Source organism: Dufourea novaeangliae, unplaced genomic scaffold, assembly GCF_001272555.1.
Source record: "Dufourea novaeangliae isolate 0120121106 unplaced genomic scaffold, ASM127255v1 scaffold8, whole genome shotgun sequence".
Lineage (NCBI taxonomy): Eukaryota > Metazoa > Arthropoda > Insecta > Hymenoptera > Halictidae > Dufourea > Dufourea novaeangliae.
Window position 1 is genome coordinate 9,344,831 of NW_015373923.1, and position 23,651 is coordinate 9,368,481.

The following is a 23,651-nucleotide window of genomic DNA, read 5'->3' on the forward strand; positions in this document are numbered from 1 at the left end:
GAAAAGTTTGCCGTCCGAATGGCGCGGCTCGGCGGTTAAATCGAAATTAATTTCCAACGCAGCTGCGACGAACACGTGACGACGCGGGTACAGATCCGCGGCACGGTTTCCGGCTCCATTAAGGGAGCCGAGAGAAAAGTTCTTTCCACTTTTCGTTTCACTGTTATTTCCATTCGTTCGACGACGTCCCCGATAGATATACAGGATGAACCACGAATCGTGATCAGTAGAGATTACTCTGTTATTAGCAGTCCGATCAAAAATGTGTTTATCAGGTATAGCATGGTTTCAAGAGAGCTTTAACGTGATTATAACAAATTTTCGTCAACATTTTTTTTTTCATGATTTTTCAAGGTCACCTTCAATTTTTTCCAAATACACCTATAATTTTTTCCCGCCTATCTGTTAGAGGATTTCAAGACGAATTTGGCAAGTATCATAACATAAAATGTGTTACATTTTTTTTCATCTAGGTCGAGAAAAGATTAAAGAAATATTCGAACTGTAATATTACAGAGTATCGTATGCTACGCCATTGTACGCATTCCGATGTTGAGCTCTTGCCTACTGTTTGTAAACATGTCATTCTGTACATTGGACCACATCTAATGATATCTACTGATCACGATTCGTGGGTCACCCTGTATATACACGGAACGCACACGCCGATCGAGGCTGACTTCGACAACGAGGAATAAAGTCGCTGCGCGGGGCTAGCTCCGATTCACGGAAATTTCCGTCGCTTCGGAACGGAACAACTTTCTTCGCCTGGCGACCCTGCCGTCGTCGCCACCCTTATACCCCCACCCGTACCCCGTCCATGAAACTTTCGTTCTCCTAATGGAGGGAGAAGAAAGGATAAACTGTCGACTCAGCGGATCCGCTGATACCCCCCAGGCCGTGAAATTTACCAGGTTTTCAACGCGAACGAAGGAACGTCACCGAACAGGGGCACCCCTAGTGTCTCGATTCTGCATGGAAATGTCGGTATTGAGGAACGGAACTGGGCTACGAGTGGGTTTCTTCTGGAATATACACACGTATCGAGAAAAATTGTTGAAATGAACACAGTTATTAGGGTGTACGTGTTATTCACGTTTATAATGCACGATTAAGGTAGCTAACTCGTTTGGTGTCGTATCTAGCTGGGACTCCACATGGCGCTTTATACTTTTTATCAATTTTACCAATTTAATTTGAATGATTAATATTTTAAGCTACTTCAAAATACTTAAATGGAAAAATTTGTACAAATAAGTGGGGAAAACAAATTTTTTTTTTAATTGTTGAGATAAAAATTGGAAAGTTTGTCGAACAAACCAAAGGAAAACAAGCGACGTTGACGCTCATAGCAGCATGCGTAGAAGATACTACCAAACGCATTGAAACCTAAGTTTGCATACTATGATTGGAGGGGTGGGAGAACGACCCCAAACAGAGAACAAATATTGAAAACTTTATTAAATGTTGCTCTGATCTCACTTGATTTTATTCTGCGCGTGATATTTTTTATAATAAAAATTTTCAATATAATGGATGCTTTATTAAGAGTGTAATTATTTTGTTCCCCGTGTTTCATTCGTAGAAAAATGAATAAAAATTTAACACGTCACATTCTATGTAAAATGTACAGCATAAAGTTATCAATGGAAAGGCAATAATGTTCAATTAGCATCCAATTCGACATTCGATTAATGAATCAAGTTCGCGACACGAATTCTAAAATTCATTGCAATTATCGAATATTTGAAGTCTGGAATTTAATATTTTACAAATCTAGAAATAAGAATTTTATTACTTATATTTTTGTACAATTTACACGAAATTTCAAATTTATTTATAATTACTATTTCCCATAATGTACTTTTATTCAGAAAGTATTTTAACATTTAATAATGTATAAAACTTTCATCCATAGTTTTTATTTTCCAGTTAAACAGAAAATTCATGAAAGTAATTTCTGTATAAATTAATTGATTGCTGTGTTGCGTTCACGGTTCACTCGATGTAATGTTACCGGACATACATAATTAAACGGTTTAAAACAACCCTGTACAATCCTTTAATGGGGAAACATGAATTTTGAAAGTAATTGCTATCTGAAAATTAAGAAGCTAAAAAAACTTGTATGGTAATCCGTTGGTAAATTAAAAATACACGGTAATCCGTACGGAATTATATTTTAAGGGAGGGTTATTAGAGCCATTCCTAATTTAAATAAGTTGCTCTCATGAGCATAAAATTCCAGGCTCTTATCAAAAACAGAACTTTATTATTTGAGATAAAACTAAACTACGTCTCGTGATGGAAGATGTATAACAGCCACACTCTGCCTTTCTCTCTTTCCATCTTTCTCCCCCAGTCTTTCTCTCTCTGTCCTTCCCTTCGTGTCACTACGCTGGAATCTGGGTTAATCGAAAGAAAAGTTAACCGCAATCCGTACTATCGGACTTTTAATCTTAATTAAAGAAGTGCTTGTCAGATCTTTTGTATCGTAATTAAAAAAGTAATTTCTGATGGACACCTTTTCATTTTTTTCTAAACAATCTGATACGTAGATGTGAAGGAGATCAGTACAATACTGGTGATCCAATTAACATAAAAATATTGTCTTATAATGCGTTCCTTCGCACGAGAAAAAATTCTGAAGTTGAGTTTGCAAGTTTTCATTGGTATACCTTTTTAATTAGTTGGTGGAGAATTTTTTTATTTGTAGAAAGTCATTGACCCGAAAATTGTAAAGACATACATACTGTGTATACTATTATATTGTACTTTTTCTTCTCAAATCCTAAACTGCTAGATTTTCATGGTCCTTTCTTGTATCACGAAATAATTGATGAAAAGCAGATAAATTTAAAAACCATAATTTGTATACATACAGCGACACCATGTTTGTTAGGAATCTTTTTTTAAAGTTTCTAGTTATATACAGTGATACAATTGAAAGGTGATAATTCCATGAAAAAAAATACGTTAGATATGTAGTTTTAGTTAGCCAAAATTTTTGCAATCTGCCGACCCTCTTTATAAAGGGGACGATTTTACCCCTTGGGCACTAAGTTCACAGTAGAAGGTTCAAGCTTTAATTTGCTTTTCATTTAAACAGATTTTGATGAATATTAACAAAGTTATAGCACATTGAATTTCCATACTTATTCACTAGTGTACAAGTGAAACAATACGTTCGGCCGGTAGAGTGCCATAAATACAATACCACCTTGTGGGATACCCTTATAAATATCCTAATACTGTGTCTGAATATAAAGAACAACTTTATCACTTATAACGAGTAAACCCAGCGACCACCAAGGAACAACAAAACCGTGTTCCAATTAATCAAGCTCCCGCATACCCTCAGCCTCGCCAAAGGACCGAAGGACAGTCAGTGGTATCACGAAAAGGACGGACAGGTGAAGGTAGAAGGGCCGCGTAAAATCGTACTTCCGGCTTCTAAGCAGAAAATCTAATTTGCGTGGCTGAACTCCTAAGGAGCTAGAGATGCACCGACTCGAACACACGGGAGTTTCAATTTACGAGCCCCCAAGTCCAGATGGAAGGAGAGGGAGGGAAAAGGAGGGAGAGAGAAGAGTGCGCGGCACGGAACACAGTCTGCCGAGGGAAGAGCACGGGGTGGAAGAAGAACCGGAGATGTTTCAACGGGCCTCGACACCGCCATCCCTCTCCACCCTGGTCCTTCTATCCCTTAGCCATCATCTTCGTGCCAAAACCCGTATCTTCCAGCCCCGCTAACGGTCCTTCCTCGAGAGCTAAACAAACATCATTACTCCTGGCCTTTCTGGATCCCTCCGCCGCCACCAGTAGCAACCATTCCCGTCCGTCCCTGCTTCCGCCTTTCCCTCTCACTCGTTCTCACCCCCAAGAGCGACGTTCCACGTCTGCAGCAGCCACCTCTGTTTCCGCGCTCTGCCAAACCCGCCAATGTACACCGAGCAAACGCCGCCCCTGAATACGTAATCCGTCGGTGGTAACAGTGATACTTCGTTAAGGGGGGACCCATCGGGACCAGCCGCGTCGAGGGTGGAGGAACGGGGGGTCTCGATGGACGAAGTTGGACGGTACGAGGAGGAACTGGCGATTCCGTGGCCGGAGGACCACCGACAGACGGTCGATTCGGTTAACGTTTGTTCTCGCCACCCGTGTTTTCGAACCGTGAAGGGAAAACGGGCAGGGGTTAGATGACGCCGCGGGATTCATGGGTGTTAAGTTACATAACGGTGGATGAGTATCTGTCAGACGTCGTTTTTAGATTGTGTGTAGGGAGGTAGAGTTCGGTTGGTAGAGACAGAGGTGATTTCTGGGTTATATGGTGATTAAGGGTCACTTGTAATTGAAGAGAAAGGGATTGTTCGTAAGTTTAATATTCTTTGGACAATATGTGTATAGGTGTTAGAATGCTATGGAAAATACGAGGGGTGTTTCGAAAGTTCTGGGAATTGTGTTATATGTGTTTTATTTTGTTAAATTTTGTCTATATTACGTTTTTAGTGTAATTTCTGTTTAAGTGTATGCTCTTCTCCCAGCGCAAAACTAGTTTTTGCAGGCAAACTGAAAAAACACTTTTTGGGAGTCTCTTTTATCCACTGGGTTTGCGGCTCGTTTGATGCCAGTTGAATCCTGAAAGGTTTTTTCAATTTTGGAAATAGATTGTAATCGCGGGTGTCAGATAAGGCGAATAAGATGAATGTAGGATTATTTCCCAGCGCAATTTATTTAAAACAAATTTTTAAGATCATAATAGCTCTTTGAGAACTCGTAATATCTTCCATAGTTGCAAAGTTAACACCAGAAAACAGGTCTGTATTTGCCAAGTGGCTAAATCATTCTGACTAGCACTGACTAAAATCATCCGGAAAATCTGTTAGGACTTCCCTATACCTAAAAGCAATAGTCATTATCTCTGTATTGTTCAGCCGGATTGCAATTACCAGAACTTTGAAAACACCCCTCGCATGTTAATTAATCAAAGCTTGGTAGTATTTGTACTCATTTCTTTAGCTTCACTGACACAACAGAACAACCCCCCGTCCCCAAAACAGCGATCCCCTAATTATTTCCAGCAGTGTACTTCGAATAAAGTCGTGCCTAACGCTGCCATAACCAACGAATGCTCTACAACCCAGAACATCGATATCTCCCTCAAAGGGTAAGGACCTCGACAAAAGTTCACTTATCGTTAATCCCTCCCCCGCAATCCAGGTTGATTCACGTCTAAAACGACGTCCGCGAAGTTCTATCCCGTTAAACGTTTGTTCCGGCTAACCAACGTTCGTCGTCGACTGAGCAGATCTTCCTTTCTCGAAGGGACCAGACGTCGAGGGGAGGGAGCAGGGAGTGAAGGGCGCGAGTCGAGCGCCAACGAGGGGGGTTGGGGAAATGCAATTTGTAGCTTCCGGCCAGGCGGAGTCCTTTAAAGAAGTGCATCTTATTACCAACAGCCAGCGGAGAGACGAGAAACTCGCGCCCCCGTAAATAATGAGGATGCCAGGGCCTAGCTGGGAGAAAGTTGCTCCGGGTGTGTTGCTGTTGCTGCAGAGACACAAAAGTGAGCTGCTGTCGCGAGAGACGCTGGTTCAGAATATTATTCGCGACTCGAGACGTGCGCGCGACGAGTCAGGATGATGATGGGCAAAAAGGATGAGGAGGAGGATGGCGCGAACAGAATACGTCGAGAAGGAGGCAGATGCCGCGTCGCTACTTGAAGCCCTTATTGTCAGGGAATGACAATCGCGTGAAGTTACAGCATTTGTCCGGCACCCTGGCAGCGCCAACTTTGCTTCCCAATGGTGAATTATGGAATTAACGGCGGTTACGTCGATACCGCGCAACGGAAAGCGTTCTCGCAGACTGATGACCTATCCCCTATTCGCAGACATCCTCCGCGGGGATTTATCGTGACGCGTTGATTACACGACCGGCGGGAACCGTTGGGGTAATGCAGATGGGAGAATGATAATGTTGGGTGGAACGAAGGTGCTCGGGGGATGCGGTCAACTGAATGAGATGAATTTTTAGACTGTGGTAGTGGGATTTTATGGTGGGTCTAGGGAAATGTCTCATTTGATGGGTAGTGGTGATGGAAAGGAACTTTGGCAACAATTGTTGTGGATGTAGTGGTAAATTGTAATAGGTTTGTTAATGCGTAATCTATTAACTTTGATTCATTGTGTAGAGTATCAGTTATTGTATCGGGCATTAGGTGTATGTTCGATAATTGAAACGTGACAGAGTTAAAGAACAGAAGAGAAACTTGGGAAATAAGTTTAGGAAGACGAATAGACCCAAGAAGATAAAGAAAACGAGATCACTGACACCGAAAACCACGAATAAAGAAACTGTCTGTGTTGTTTGCTTAGAGAGCAAAAATGAAGACTGTAGTTAATGCACGAGCTGCCAAAAGTGGGCTTACGAGGCATGTGCCGATATTCCTCAGTGGTCTGATGATTATATGAAATATAATATAAATACATGACGCATTTTTTATCGTTGTAAAATATTTGGAAGTTATCCTGCGTTAGGTTATTTATTTTTGCTATGTCCGGCACAAGTTGTCATTTAATGTTCCTTTAAAGTTGCATGCTAAAGTTCAATGTTAATTTAATTTGAATACTATGATAATGTTGGTTATTTTGTCCCTCTACTTTGATTTCTATTGCTGTTAACTTGTAATTAATGAAGAATAAAAAGGGAATAGAATATTATTTTTTTATTTATCTAAGGAAAACCTTAAGTGTCTGCCACTAAGGTTTAAGGGGAACTCCTTCTATTTATGAGGAGATTAAAAGGTTATGGAATCACCCGATCAGACTAGCTTTCTATTTTCGTATTCACAAAGAATTTTCAGGTGTCCCCCACCGACTTGCTTAGGTTTTCAAATGTGTTACAGAAAACCGAAAAATAAGAAATACGTGTTTCTTTTGTTTTCTCCGTTTTCATATTTAGTGAGGGTGAAACTACCCTTCAAAGTTCGCAACAAGAGGTACAGAATTTTCTATCATTAGTTTAAAGAATATTGTAACATTGTTTTGAACAAAACTTGACATAAATTTACCTTACGTCATAACTGCATAATTTTCCTCCAGCGTATTACATTTTTTTATAAAAAAAAATAACAATATTTTCCTAAATTTAATAAAATCCTACAAAAACAAGGAACAAAAAAATATACTCCAACCCATTTCAAACATTTCACTTTCATTCCTCATTAATACATCACCAAACGGACACTCAGAATCAAAGCAACGGGGGCAGTTCAGCAACAATCACGATGTACAAAAATCGTCCGTGAAACACCAAATTAGCGTATTAGTATCTCGATTAATTCAGATCACCCGGTTCATCGATCACCTCAACACCCAATTCCCGTTCCCCCTGTCGTCTCTCAACAGATCTTAAATGTTCGACGTTCATGGATAGTCGGGCTAACATCGACCGAGTTGGACAGCCTGGTATCATCCCCCCATTCCCCCGGTCAATTAATTAACTTAACGACTGTCACGATCCTCGTGGCACGCTTTAAAGCTCCCATAACGCGAAACGTATCGGGGCCATGCTCGCCGAAAGAGCGGAACCAGGCGGCTGTTATCCCAACGATCGTGGATGGAGCGTTCCTGGAAGAGTTTCGATTCCGCGTCCTCGAATCGCGAGAGGATAATCGGAAGATGCATAGGTGTGCGCGACTCGAAGAGGAAAATGAAGGGATGAAGAAGGGATGAACAGGGGGGAAGGGGGGTGGAGCAGACGAGGAGGAAAGAGGCGAAACGAGAAACGGCTCGGGGAGGAGGATGAAGAGTCTGGGCCAGCTAGAGCCAGCCCGAAGGAATGCCATCAGATTTCGCCTCGTTCAATCAGTTTACCCCCATTGTGCTCCGTGTTCCTCGCTTTCGGATTATCGAGAATCGACCACCGACGCTCGCTACGTCGCTTCCCGAAAGGATCGATGCAATCGCTCGAAATTATCTTGAACGTTCCCCTACTCGGCTTGTGATCTCTGTGTACGTTGCTACTGCTGCTACTGGTGCTCGCTGGATCTGTTACATTGTACCCTGACAATGGAAACGGAAACGTCCGTATCGGGACGCAGAGTATTTATATGATTCGACGTGGGGGTACACACGGGTAATTGCGTGTTGGAGCGATCCACCGACGTCGATTTGGGAGTCTCGGTTTGGGAATGGTGGATTCGATGGTCTTTTAGGGAAGACCCGAGATACACGGTATCGAACATGTTTATCGATTCCTTGGAATATTTAGCGTTTTCATTCTAGTTATTGATATCGAGATATTTTTGTGATCCTGATAGTGGAGCAGTTACAAAGGAAGTTACTCAGATGTGAAATTTGTTTTGAAAAAGATAATGGTTGAAAATTGTAGAACTCGACCTCTTAAAAGCTGAAAGTAAGCGTCACTCGCTTGGAAAATTTAATATCGGCCAGAAAAATGACGTCAAAATTTGTTAGAAGCAGCTCTGAAAAAGGATATAAATAATTTTGTTCTTATCATTTTTTTTACATTTTAGTTTATAGTATCGTCTTCCTGTAATTTTTTTTGTTGCATTTGGTAAAATTGATGAGCTAGCAATTCCTTGTAAATTATTTATTATAGCGAGTGTTGAGGTAGTACAGGTCTTCTCTGTGTTTCTCCCTTTACTAACAGTTCTGCAAGTTTTTCTAGGAACAACCGTCGCCTATTGGGAAAGTTAAATAACAAATATAAAAACACTGGTTTTTTCTCAACCTGTGTATTTAAACATTGTTGATCATATAAACACTCGACCTACTCTCAGCAGTTTCATCTTCTGTCACTAGTTGGCGTAACGAAATTCCGACTTCTTTTGTTCCAATTTGGATCAGTTTCTGTCCATAATACATACGCATTCATCCCTGAGACGTCAATAATATTAGTGAAAATTACGGATGGCCAACGATTAACTTTCCTTTTTAACGTATAAATTGCCACGAATTGATCTAAGGCATCGACACCACTTTTGATTTTATTATAATATAAAATTATTCCGGGAAATTTATTTCCTCGCGTCCCACATCGTCATCGAAACATAAGCAAACAATCCTCACATCTCTATTGAGACTTAGATTTCTAGAACCACTTATAGCCGCAGTATCGTTTGTATAAACACTGCAGCGAAACATTTGAAACAAAAGTTTATACACGATAACATTTGTATCGAATAATCGTGAAAAAATCTAACAATGTAAATATAATTTTTACAAAATTAACACAGTGGATAAAAAGAACAACGTAATAACTTCTTTTGACAACAGTGTCTAATACATATTATAAACGAACGGTATTCCGGCGAAATATCACCCGAGGGATTCTTTCGTTACTGTCATAACGGAAATGTCATCAACTTATGTTTTACATATAATATGATATTTTAAGCAAATACATCAAGTTATAACACATTTACAAAAAAATCAAACATAATACAGTATCTAGAAACAGAAAATGGGTTAATTTTCATTCGAGAAGCGTATGAGGATTAAAGAATTTCCTACCTCAAAGGACGAGACGGAGCATTAAGACGCCTTCGACGACGAAACTTCAAAAACTGATAGTACACAGGTAAAGAAGAAATGTGAATAAGAAGAAGCCAGGCGAAATACTCGAGCGTCGTCGAAGTAGCTCGTCAATTAAAAGTACTGCGCGCGCAAGAACTCGACGGAAAGTTCGATAATTTACGGATAAATAAGAACACCCCCTCCCCTGCCAAGTTCGAAGTTTTCACGATACCTGTGTAGGACGGAGTAACTACGTATTAATTTCCCTCCCCTCCGTAACATTACGGACGGTCGACGTCTCGACGAGCCCAGGCCACTTCTCGAAGGGAACCGGCTGGCTGGGCTCTCTTCTTCGTCGGATCGTGCCGATATCTGAGCTATAATCGAGCCGTGGAGGATGAGCTTAATTCGTCGCTAACTCGATACATCGACGAGCCTTGTCAACAAGTCGGGCAGGCCATCATTTAATTACGTAACAAGACGGATCGTAATTCGCGGCTCGTCGTTTCCCTCCCCGACTACACAGCTGTCTGGCGGTCGAGACGAAGACATCGGGAAGGAAGAAAGGTGGATAGAGCACGGAAAAAGGAGGAGAACGAGACCTTTCCGCTTTGGTCGATCACGATACTTCCGATGAAATATTAACTTCACGGAAATATTTCTTGTTTGGATTGTGAACTTTTATGTGAATAAATAATTTCTATGCAATTATTTAGAGAACTTGGGAGTAAATGGGAGTTTGTATGTTTTACTAAAGATTTCGTTAGGTTCTAAGAAAAATGAGAATATTGTAAAATTGTAGTAAACATTAAGAATTTAACTACGGCTGTCGATAATAGACAACGAAGAAACGTTATCGTATAGTGACGTGAACAGGGAAAGTGGTGGCAGTGAAATAAAAAATTGTGTATTTCTTAATGGTTGTAAATAGCCGTGAAATTTAAAAAAAAGAGTCGATGTGCGTATTTTCTATGCACTATTTTTGCATTATTACGAAAAGTTCTGCACCTAGCACGAATTTGCTACACAGTATCAGACTCTGTAGACATTTCTGAATAAGAAACAATTCAGAAAAAGTGTCGAAACGGTTTTTAAGTCGAACAACGTTACCGAGGAAATTCGGCTGGTAGACTCGCGCTCTGATTGGTCGGGGTTTTTCGTCAATATTTATCGGATAACATTTTGGCTAAGGAAAAACTTGTTTCAAATCACCTCACGAGTCTCCCATTTTCGAGTCGACGAACATTTTTGTTACAGCCTGTATTAAATATTAAATAACAAATGAATCGCTCATTTCAGAAATCCCTTAAGTGCAGAATTACAAATTTTGAGATATTTAAGAAAAACTTCTAAGATATTGTTTTACGAAAAAATTCCTGAATGTAAATATAGGTTCTATACATAAAATGGAAACGTAATTATTCATTAAGATTCAGGGGATGGGGTAAAAAAAATATACACCCTCAGCAGTTATGGGGTTTATGCAATAAAATAAATTTACAAAGCTATTTTACCATTTTTATGATATTAATGAGTTCAGTTAGAGGTAAAAATCAACAAAGTTCACTTTCTAATAATATTAAACTTTATTTTGGTCAATTAGAAATATTTTGTAAAAAGAAGATAAGCATGATATGATGCATTCACTATTCTGAGTACTCAGAATCTTCTCTTTTTTCCACTTTATATATGATAAATAACCTTTTTATATATGATAAAACCTGCTAATGAGTGCTACCACCTGTTGTAAGTTTTTAGCGCAGAAATCCCCTAAGTGATGTTGTTTGTGGGGTTTCTGCACTAAACGAATATTTCAAGGACGCGAAATGGAGGTATACAAACCGTTATTTTAATGGGTTTCTGCACCAAATGAAACGTCAATCAATCAACTACAAGAAACCAGTATAAACTCAATTTCGAATTTTTTCTCAGTTATGGAGTTCCTGAAATAAGCGATTCGTTAATGTATTTAATATTATAACGGTTCGTAATATTATCTAAATATTCGTGTTTAATTATGAATTATCCTTCTTAAGCCATCGTGAACGTAACGCGACGGTTGGTCGGCGAAGAGATATTCCGTTCGTGTGTTACTCTACAAGACGCCGTGTTCCCTGTAGCCGCTCGAGGATCGTCCCTGCCTGAATATTCAACAGCCTTTTCGCGTCGCACACCGGTGCCTCGATGTTGGCGCACCGACGTTCTACGTGTGTACACGCGACCACCGGCCACTCGGGTCGCCTGCAACCTCGGATGCATAAACAGAGTCCATTGTCCAGAGTGCCGTCCGGTTTGCCGTTCGTCCCGCCAGTGCCACCATTTTGGACCGATATGGGTCACGCGTGCACGCGTGTCACGCGCCTATGCATGTATGTATATGCGTGATTCGATCATGCGGAGTAACTAACTTCGGCCGGAAATAAGGAAATTTCGAGGAACTTCGACAACTGCGCTTGAATGATGGACAAAGGAAGATTCAGATAATTGTAATTTTGCTTGTTTCGAATTGTACAAATGTTTGTGCATCCTGTAATTGGATATGCATTACCGGGAGATTATTTGTCATAAATTATGATTTATGGGAAAAATTATTATTGCAGAAATTATGCATGTAGGATGGCGCAAGTACTTTGTTGGTTCATTGTTGGGTTAGATTTCTGAAAGCTGGCTTACGTGTTTCGGAGAACATTGAGTTACGTTCGCGTTGAATATTTCTGGTAAATTTTATGTGACGTTTTTATAAAATATCAATTCAATGAAGTTTCATGTGTACGAAAAGTTAGTGAAGTTGAGACTCGAAACAATGACTTAAAGAAAACATTAGTATCAATAAGGATGCCGTCTTGAACGCCATCTAGGACGCCATCTTGGATACTATCTTCTGTTTACATGTTCGATTTTAATTTAACCTCACATTTCATATGTACTTCACATTAGTCACACTGATTTGTTCCTGTTTAATCAATATCTCCCTGACACAAGTCATAAATGATAGACATGAAACACATGACACCTGGGATACTTCTATTTTTCGGCTATTTTAAGTCTGAGGCGCATTTAAGCCGTCATTAAGCCGTCTGTGTGCTATCTGGGTACTTATATAGTAATATCAGGAACGTATATCGATTTACTATTCAATACTTCAAGGTCGTCAATTAGATGAATATTAATCGATTAAAGTTTGAAGAAGTTAAAACGACACAAAATCATGAGAAACGTCACTGATCCTATTTTCACTGATTCGGATTACAATCAAGGGCCGAAAACTGGAAACAGAATTTCACAAATTACGTCTGGAATGTACAACAAGAAACTCGTTGTTTCCGGCTAGAACACTTACTATGATCCTCAGAGTTCTTGGGTCTGACACAGCTCTGGCTACAAATATCTTACTTCAAAGGGATAAAATTAAATGCTTTGACTGAACCGGCTGAGTTTGGTAACCATGTTATGCTACGTTGTGTGATTCGCGCCATGCACAGTAAACGAGTGTAATTATTAATGTTCAGAGAAATTTTCGGGGGATTAAATTAATGCAAAATGTACAAGCACAGCGGGCGCCGTTTGTCCCGGAGTGGTGTGCTTCTACTTTGAGCTAATTATGTAACTTTTACTAGTACAAAGAACCCTTGTAATAACATAGTGTTCCTATTGACACTGGTTGAATTATTATAAATAACTGAGCGAATTTGGTTAACACAAGTAGGTCAGAACAACGTTACATGTCTAGAAAAAGTTTGAATCTATTAGCTTTTGACATTTCAACACTTTTCTCTGTTAAGACTGGAAAATATTTCGTTCAATTACATTAGTCTTCTACTGTTATTTCTGAAAGGGTGAACTAGATATATTCGTTTTTTCTAAATACTAGTGAAATAATATGAATATTTCAGTTAATATAATATTGAAACTGTAATAACTACAGAAATTGACGCCTATATTTTAATATTCTCTAGGAAGTTGAGCGTCAGAAAAACTATCAGAAAGATATTAATACTTTATCTTCAATATTTAACTTAGCTATAAAATTAAATGCTTCATCTTCTATGCATTTATATATTATTCTGAGAAAATTTACGTAACAAAATGATGAAATATTTGGTAGTTCGTCAATATTCGTTAAAATACTTTTTCAAATATTGTCAGATCAATAGTACAAAAACGATAGAAGTTTGAATTACAGTATTAAAGAAGTATCGTTTTTCCTTGATTCTGATTGGTTCTCTTTCACTCGTTGATTAAAACCAAAGGGTAATAGGATTCGATTGGTTGGAAATTCTCATCGACAAATTCCTCTCGAGCTTGTTCGCCAATTGGCAACAGGAATCGGACCAAAAGCGACTAACGAAGTGGAGGATACCGAAACGGCCTTGAACTTTTGGCCCAATTGCGCCGCGATTACGAAGACAAATCTTCGGTCACGAAACACCACAATCAGGTTACACGAAACGGGCGTAAACTGAATGGAAAAATAAATGAACGAACAATACAATTGGAGCACAAAGACTGTATATCTACGTCATCTTGAACGTTCAAAAATATCTAGACAACAGAGTTCGTGCATCGATGATAAACAAAAATGTATAAAATACAGCAAAATTACAACTTTAAACACAGTATGTAATGACCTTTTTACCCGGTGAAAAAAATGTTTCTCCCAGTCTATGAAACCGAAGGATCACATCAAAATCCGCCTACAAAATTATATATTTTAGACTATGTTGATTACCTCATAGTATGCATAATCGTAATATCACCTAAACAATATTTATTTCAGATCGAAATTTAGGGAATCAGTTTGAAAACTAAATTCTCCTTTCATAATATTACAAATCCACTTTTATTTCTGCCCAAATACTTACGCTTCTCCGATAAAAAATGTTCTAATAAAATTTGACATTGAAGGGGACGAGACTGGCGAAGATCGACCAGCAACCAGAAAGCAGCGGAACCACGTGTGAAACAACAGAATTCGGATAAGTTGGCGTAAATTTTGTGGACTTGTGGTATCCGTGTGCACACTGCGATTCCGAATCGATCGTCGCCATCTAATTCGATCGACCGCGGTGTCGCTAATGAATTGTTTCTCCGTTCTCCTCGATTGCACTCCGCGAGCTCTCTTTGTGGAGGTACACCGCTAGGCGGGCGATTTAATAAAATTTGTCAAACGAACGTCATTAGGGAGGATGTCGGTTGGGGGGGAGGGGGGGCGAGTGCTGATTGAGCTCTGACATTAAAGCGCGTTCCGGCCTCCAGGGTTCTCTTATCCTTTCTTTTTTTTTTGTATCCTCGGGATGGGAACTGTTTGAAGAGATCGTCGACAATGGGGCACGGATACATTCAAGCTTTAAACACTGAAGAAATACAATGGCGGTTTCGAGGTTCTGACCCTCAGGGTTAATGTTTTCATTCAATTACGGACATTCCAATTTTATTACGATTGTTCGCCGAATCTCAAACACAGTGGAACCTAAATGAAATTGAAGGTTAAGTTGGTGATCTTGTCGAGAAGCTACTTCCTCGTGGATTTCAACGGGACTTTTTTTAATCATTTTTCTGTGACGTTCATATAACAGGGAATTTAATAAAAACGGGCGGTTGAAACTCAGTGACTTTGAAAAATGTGGCAAAAATAAACCAATGAGGAAGTAGCTTCTCAACAAGTTGACTGTTAAGTTGAAGTGACGTATAACTGAAAGTATTTTGAAGTATTTCCAGCGAATTATAGAAACTATAGGGAATTATAGTAACTATAAGTTGTCTCAAATTACCCGTTTCTCCACTTCAAGTTGAGTTTGACTAAATTGTTTCTTCTATGTTTTTATTAAATGTTTTCTATTTTCCATACCTACGCAAAAACTGTTGTCTGTATTAGTAACTCTCGTATAACATGATAGTTAGCCCCTAATAATGGCCGTGTTATGCGAATTTGTGTTATATGCAACTGTGAATTAGTGCATACGTATACAGAGGGTCGCAGCTACGTGCTTTTTTTATGGCATTTCAGAGACTTTGAAGGTCACCTGATTTTTTTTAACGGAATGATCTATTTTTTGACTTACAGTTTCCAGATAGTAAGTACGTATTAAAAATTATTTTGTAATTCGGCGTATGAAGTCGCCTATTACCGTGTATCTTTTCCGAAAAACTATCATTATTATTCTCTTCAATTCCATTTTTGTTTGTAATATATTCCTCCTTCCTGTTACTAACAATTCCTAGACTGTGAATTTTATGCGTCTATAGCGTATACGATGGTTGAAAACTCAATATCGACAAATATTCAATGAAGTCTGAGGAGGTTTTTGAACCTAATGTCATGAAGTAACGCAATTTTCGTTTTGATGTCAGTTTCCGTAAAACGGACAGAAAATATCTACATTTGCATACACATCCACAGTCCAATAATGACGAATAAATGCACTTACGAGTGAATTTCTTACCTGGCATTGCTGTGGTCCCTGTCGGTTGGGCGACGATGCCTTCGGTCTTGGTTTCTTCACTCCCAACTTTCCAGGATCCCCGCCGCCAGGTCTCGATTCCTCGCTACTACCTGAAACCGGAGAACAAATCCATATGAAGCGCAAGGACGTTTGCTTCTCGTTACCGATCGACGACAAATCGAACATCCTGATAAATCGAGACAAGCCCCGGGTAAAACCACGGCTCGCGGAAGAAACTCGTTTTCCAACCCCTTCGATCGGGGGATGGGGGGGATGAAACCATTACCTACACCCGCCACGAAGCCTCGAGATCCCCGATCGACGATTTCTTGCGACGACCAACGCGCGAGATTTCGTCCAGCAGCCATCTTGCACACGCGCGATCGTTTCTTCGTTCGATCGAGGGAACGAACCGTGTTTCTTCGAGGCCTTCGACTTATGGAAGATTGATTGCCCGGCGTGTCCTTTTTTGCGACTCGACACAGGATACACTTAATGGCCGATTGGCCCGTCGTCAACATCGATCGAGGCCTCGACGAAGAAACGATCGAGTGCCGTCCGGGTCGTCAATGTGTATCGAAACCCCGTGATTTATCGATTACAGCATCGATACTGTTTCGAACGTAATGACCTCCTGTACCTTCAAATATTACGGGTTTCGGTGGAAAGTTTCGCGAATACAGATACATAGTACGTACAAATATTTTATTTTGTTAATCGTTGTGATTTATTAATAATAAATACTTTACGTTCACCCGTATAATCTTTGAATTCTTATAAGAAATTATAATACACAAATTTTCTAAACTATTTCTCTGTTAATCACACTGTAATTTATGATTAGACTGCCGATTCTTATGCAAAATAAAACTTTCTAAAGTAATTTATAAAGACAGAAGCAATTGTCGACATTTATTTTCCCTTGTTTTTTATTGTATTCCATAGAGCCTATAGAGGCTATAGATGCATAAAATCCGCAGTCTATTTATTATTCACTACGTTCTTTTATTGTTGACTTTAATAATTCTATTACGGTTTCAAGGATTTTTCTAAATATCAATGCCTACGGTTAACTCCCATTGTTCTGAAGACTGGACACAATTAGTTTAGAAATGGTTTTTATGTTTCCAATTTTATACAGGGTGATTTTAAACCAGTGTTACAGAATTTTTAGAGGTTTCAAAATTGGAAAATCATTAGCGTCAGTGTCATTTTAACGTTTATTGTTCAGTGCTATACGAAATTTGTGGCAGAACCTGCACATTTAGAAAAAATTACATTTCCATTCTGCAATATTGAGGTAGTCCCCTTAGGGTCGTCTACTCGATTCGGTAAGTAACGTTTTCTTTTATTTATAAATCACTAACTTTTCCTATGACCATGGAATTTGTAATTTTACATACATAATGATTTAAATAATTCTCAGTCTTGACATATTATTTATCATAGTAAGAACTATTTTAAACCAAAATTCATAAAACACGCACGAATGAACATATAAATTTTCTTTAATGTTATTAATCTTAAAGTTTCTGCCGAAGAAACCAATTAGAAATGCATAATATTATTATAAGTGCACAATAATTTTTATATACGGTTAAATGTATAATATTACTATTATAAGTTTAAACGTTAGCTGAAATGTGACAGGCCTAGTCTGACCCACTATACCGCGTGACAAGCCGTTTTCTACTATTTTGTTGATCTGAAAATTACAATATAAAATAATTTGTTTTCACAGTTACATAGCACATTACGAATACATACTTGTTTGTCACAAATGTCAGATGATTTTAGGGTTCCTATTACTTTGACTGAAGAACAGAGTAACGAAGACAAACTTTCGTCGCCATACTATAGCCTGATATGTTAGCACATACTGTAAGAAACATGAAAGCCAGGTTCGTAATGTGTTAATAACTAACGAAAACTTAATCACCTTCCTCCAACTCAACATCCACAGTATCCAATAGTAAACGTATTAACAATCGAAATAACTCCAGACCCTATACACGAACGTAGCTACTTCCGCAACAGTATACATGCAATCGGAGTTTCATCAACCCCCACCAAACTCTTACATAAATCCAATTACTCCAAGTCGTGCCCATTCACGCTATTCTCTACCAAAAAAGAATTCTCTCGTCAGTCGTCGAAAGAGAATGATACCAAAGACAGCCGAAGGATCCGCCTAGACCCGGGTTCCATTCAGCCACCATGAACTAAATACAACTTCGCCCCCTACCCCCGCGATTGTAACATTCACGGCATTGTGTACCTCAACAATAATAACACGATCTAGGTGAAAAGAGTGGGTGGCCCGGCAAAAGCGTAGTTTCCCGAAGAATGGCTCGCGAAAGACGAAGCGGGGAGGGGGGTGGGGGGTGGCAAAGTCTCCCGAGCCCGCGCGGACATTTTCAATTATAGCGGACACATCACAAAGAACAAAATGGAGAGGCCCTCCCTGACCGGAGATTGTACTCGGCAAGGCTCATTTCCGGCCGAGAAGCACAGCCTTACTCCTCCGATTTACTTTTCAACGTTCAAGGAGAGAGATACACTTCCCATCCCCTCCCAACCCCCCATACCCCCACCATTACCGGTTGAATCGTTGTTACTAACTAGCAACACCTGCAACCATCTTTCCCCCTGGTATCTGGCCGAGAGTGCTTCCTCTTTCATCCCTGCTTCACGGCGTATTTAATTAATGATTGTTTCAACAGTCCCCCATCTCCAAAGTCCTGGGGGTAGGATCGTTGCGCTTTATTTTCGCGCAGCGGCGCAGCACGACGGAGAAATTGTCTCGTTTAGAATTTGAATTATTGTACCCGTGGCCAGGTTGCCAGAAGACGAATATACACTGTCTTCGGCTATTCATGTTCTTTTTTGTATTTAGGCCCAGGATTCAGACACTGCTGCTGGGCCTGGTAGGAGGATCCGGGGCGAGTCTGGTGAAACGACGAGTGCTGGGATATAAATTGAAGGGGATGAGCATGGGGGTTAATTGTTAGATAGGAGCGAAGCTTTTGTGCGGAAATAAATGTCGGGTCATTTCGTGCGTTTTTACGATTTCGCGAACTTCCTGAGCTGTTCTGTGCGGGTTTAGGTATATGCGTGGTTTGGTACAGTTTAGATGGATTTGACAGTAGTTTCTGTAGCGTAACGGGAGTAGATACTGATACAAGTTTGAGTTAAGTAATCGGTATTTACTCACTTAAGGGGTAATGTTAAGATATGATAGAACTTTGGAGGTGATTTTACAGAAATTTATAGATATGTGTAAAAATGTTTGAATAAAAAATGGCAAGGCAATAGCCGCACGGCCGGTATAAATAATTTTTCACGTCTACACCGTTGGACGTGGAACAAAAACACAAATGGTTTGTCATTTACAGACTAAATACTAGAGAAGTACCCACAATTTTTGGAAAGTATTGACACCTCTTTTTTTAATTATCTTTCTTATAAGAAATTTTTGTGCGTTCGTTCACTGTAGAGTTAACAATAAAAATCAGTCGCAACCTCAATGGATGACATTTTTTATTATTGGATTCAGTCTTTTGATATTGTGTCTATAGTTTGCGGTTGAAATCGAATGGGAAGGACATGGTTTCCTTATGCAGAAGTAAGTTAAATTTTCTTATCAAGGACATTTAAAAAAAGTTCATTTTAGAAGTCTGTAATTTACGAGTATAATTGCATAGAATTTGGCTAACGTGTCGGTTCATGACCTATCATTTCTACTTATAGCAAGTAAAATTCAGATAAATTTCCAAAATTGGTTTTTCGAGAATTATTTCTGCATAAGAAACTAATTTCTACACAGCTTGTATTACCATTTCCGCGACATCCTATACAAAAGAGAAACAATAATTTCGTACTTTGGGCCGAATTACGTCTCTCACCGGCCACGTTATTTTTTCTTCACATATTCAATCGATTTTCCAAAACACTATAAAAGTAACATAACAAAATGTTACATCGTTTCCAGAAGACCATGGATACTTTTTAGCCAGAACTCGCCCAAATGGGCATTTCTCGACGCCCACGTACGAACCCTATAAAACACACGAACGGTCGTGGGAGCTGCATTTTCGTTAAATGCGAGTAATTTAAAACTCGAACGGAAAAGTAAGCTTTTTTTCCACCCCTCGGCCGCCGTTGGTCATTTAATTGCACTGTTAAAAGTTTAACGCGACCGCACACCGCAATTTTAATGGACTGCTTCGCGTCGATCGCCAGGGGACCGGTTAATTGGTAACGATGTTCGGCCATGTCGACGGCAATATATCAGCGATTTGCCGACGTTGTTTGGCCGGCCTATATTTCATTCGTATCCCTTTGGAGAGCACCAGAGGGAGGCCCAGTATCGCTCTCAGCGCACGTCTCAGAAACCAGTGCGTCACTCCTCTCGACTACTGTGCATAATTGGATCGCTAATTCTACTAGACAAACACACGGTGTTCCCGTGGCCGTGGAGTATCCTTAACAACCCACAGAGGACACACCAATTATACAACAGTTCAGAAAGCATTTAATATTCATACGGCTGCTCGGTGCGGTAATATGGCGACTGGGACGCGAACAAATGACGGCGAGTAAAGAAAAACCGTATTACAACATGGTTGTTACATTACAATTATAATGCCGTCTTTTAGAGTATTTTATAACCATTAGCTTGTGATGTTGATTATTGAAGATTATTTGTAGATTGTCGCTAGATTTTTGTTTACATTGAAATGTATCTACGAGAAAAAGTATTGAAAAATGATATGTACAAATATGTATTATTTTATGAGCAAGATAATCTGTTCGATCCTTTTTTATATTATTCTTATGTTATTGTAATTATCTAATAGCCCAAGATGGATTATGTTAGAATCCAGATAGCACATGACCCCTTGAAGACGCCCATTTTACGGCTATTTTGGGTCTAAGGAGCCTTTAAGCCGTTTACTTCCTTCCATATTAAAACCATCCTAGTACATATCTGGACCCCAGAGCTAGACTATATCAACTCCACTTTTTTTTAAAAATGACACTTTACATGTCTCCTGTATCAAATTTTCCACTGATTTCGGTAGTAAAAAACATTTCGTTCTAAGTTGTTTAGTTTTTAATCTAATAGTGTAAAAATGATATTAAGTCCATATTTTGTTGCAAAATCCATCAAATAGGAGACACAGACACCTCTCGATTATCGTCCCAATCTCGGGTCCGCGCCAGGACAATAATCAAATAGGGAGAAATGCTTCAGACTCTCGTACACTGATTTTTTCCCCAAAGTGGAAGCCTCGGCAACAAAAGTGAAGGACTAACAAAGTATGCGTTTGACAGGTTCCACGCCCTCCCCCCCAGTGGTGGGGATAACGCCTGGACAATAATCGTGTAGAACAAACCGGACAATAATCGAGAGGATTCTGTATAATCCAATGTCCTCCATTTCTCCCAGCTAGCACATGACGCCTTGAAAACGTCTCAAAGTCACCTTAGGCCTAAAATAGTCGTAAAATAGGCGTCTTCAAGGCGTCATGCGCTATCTAGGCTACATATCGAGACTTGTCTTAAGTCCATTCAATACTTCGAAGATAGCGATTGTTCCTCGTTGAATTCTTACCAAACTCTTTCAAACTTCCAAAGTTTTTCCGCCTTCGATTTGCTGTCCTCTAAAGTTTAATAAGTGTGACTTAACATGCTCTGGAGTCCGGATACGTAAATCTATCAAGCATTATAAATTCGCGACACAACTATCCAACCGTCAGTCGAACTCAGCCACAAATCGGCGACACGTCCATCAGTCCGGCGAAACTTCCAAACGAAATACAATTGATCGCGCGGGGGTGCAAGGTGTGTGGAATTCCGCGGTAAAGGGGCATCGAGTTCGGCTCCGGTCGAGCGTATTACTCGCGGAGAGCACGCGAGACGCGGGCTCGTTTATCAAATTCGCCACGGTATGCGCCGCATCAAAGACAGAGAGAGGGAGAAATCCGTTGATTTATTAAATTGCGGCCAGGACGAGATCGCGGACCGCGCCCCCAACCCTCGCGGAACGAGGGAATCCGTTGAAGGTGAATTCGACAAGGCGCACCGTTTGACATCACGACCGGAAAACACCGCGAGGAGTCGACAACGTCGACGTCGCCGCCAGCTGGAATGGCCCCGAGACAAAATTATTAAACTTCCCTGTATACACATTTATCTTCGTTCGATGTTTGCGATGCTGAGACGAGTATACGGACTTCCGGCAAATACTCGCCCACCCCACACCTCGTCCTTTCGCCCGGCGTCCGTCGAAGCTGATGAAAAGCGACTTGTTTACCCCGGTCGTTGCGCCCCGTTGACATCCGGTGAAAAAAACTTCCACGGGATGAGCGATAGACGGGAGGTAAGAGGGGGGCTAGCGTGTACTTAAGCCAGCTTCGACGAGGATTCTTTTATTTTTAGAGGATGGGGCGAAGTTTGACCTCTCTTGGTTTGATCCGTTTTGATCATCGGTGAAGGGATATTGAGGTTGGGGGATGTTTACGTTCGAATGTCTGACTGGAAGTTTTGTTGACCGTTGTAGTTTGTTAATTAGGGTAACTTGAGAAAGTGAACGGTCATACAAGCGAGATTGAATATAATATGGGTTATAGACTGGGTTGACAGTCGTAGCCATGAGAATAGAGAAACATATGAACGTAGGTCGGTGACAAATTTCTTACAGGGTTCAAGGAACTAAATGGGAGAGTAGTAGTCAAAATTCTACGTAGAAAAATAAGTCCAGAAAAAGGTCCGAATTACAAATCTCATACCCTACTACCTTAACCCTTCGTGATCCCCCTCTTCCGCAACATCGCGCCCAAATATCTCCGAATCAAAGGGATTGCCATTAGCAAAACCATTTAACACTTAACTTTAAAAACTATTGTATCATATAATAGAGCCCCTGAAAAGTATCCCTGAACTTTTCCGAGTTTTCAAAAATCAATAAGATTAAAGAAAATACATAAGTCTAAACATAAAAGACCCAGGATGATGACAGAAGCACTAAATATAACGTGGACCACAGAAGGTTAACTACTAAACACGCATTTACAAATCGGTCTACAATTCAGCCTCTCGTCTCTATTCCGACAACGAAACAGAATCAGCTCGGAGTCTCATAGAACACGGTCGGATACCCTCGGAACCGAGGACAGAGAACAAGCGTGTCCCGACAGATCACAGCTGAAATATTCCTTAAATTGTCGTATTAATGCGAAACTCTCTCAAGAGATCTATTAGAATGCCACGGTGCCACGTGCACACGTAGGAACGCACGTGCGGATGCACCACGATCACGGGATGCAATTATGCACACTCGTCGTCGTTCCTCCGGTTTCTGAGAGACACGAGGGGAGCTTTAGGCAGAAACGGGTGAAACTCTGCAACGGCCCCGAGGGTATGCGAAAGGCGAATGCGCGATCGTGACGAGGTCGCGTACCAGCGTCCCGACCCGGTTAAATACACTTTATTAAGCATGCCGTCTGCGCGTTGCAGCATCCCACTTACGTGGTAAATGGAATTACAAACGCATCCCCGGCGCGTTCGTTGATTTCCCGGTTGTGGCTGACACCTTCTACGCGAGTTACGCGTACAGAAGTTAAATCAACGATCGCGGACGGGGTGGGATTGGGGGGGGGGG

At 40.3% G+C, this 23,651-nt stretch overlaps 1 protein-coding gene across 1 annotated transcript in view; it reads right to left on the reverse strand.

Moving 5' to 3' along the window:
• The window catches only part of LOC107194621 (zinc finger protein 541-like), a 229,036-nt gene that overhangs the window by 91,128 nt on the left and 114,257 nt on the right, over nt 1–23,651 (reverse strand). Inside the window, exon 4 of the mRNA XM_015584267.1 lies at nt 15,986–16,095. Coding sequence (XP_015439753.1) covers nt 15,986–16,095 — 110 coding nt within the window. The remainder of the gene's footprint in view (nt 1–15,985; nt 16,096–23,651) is intronic.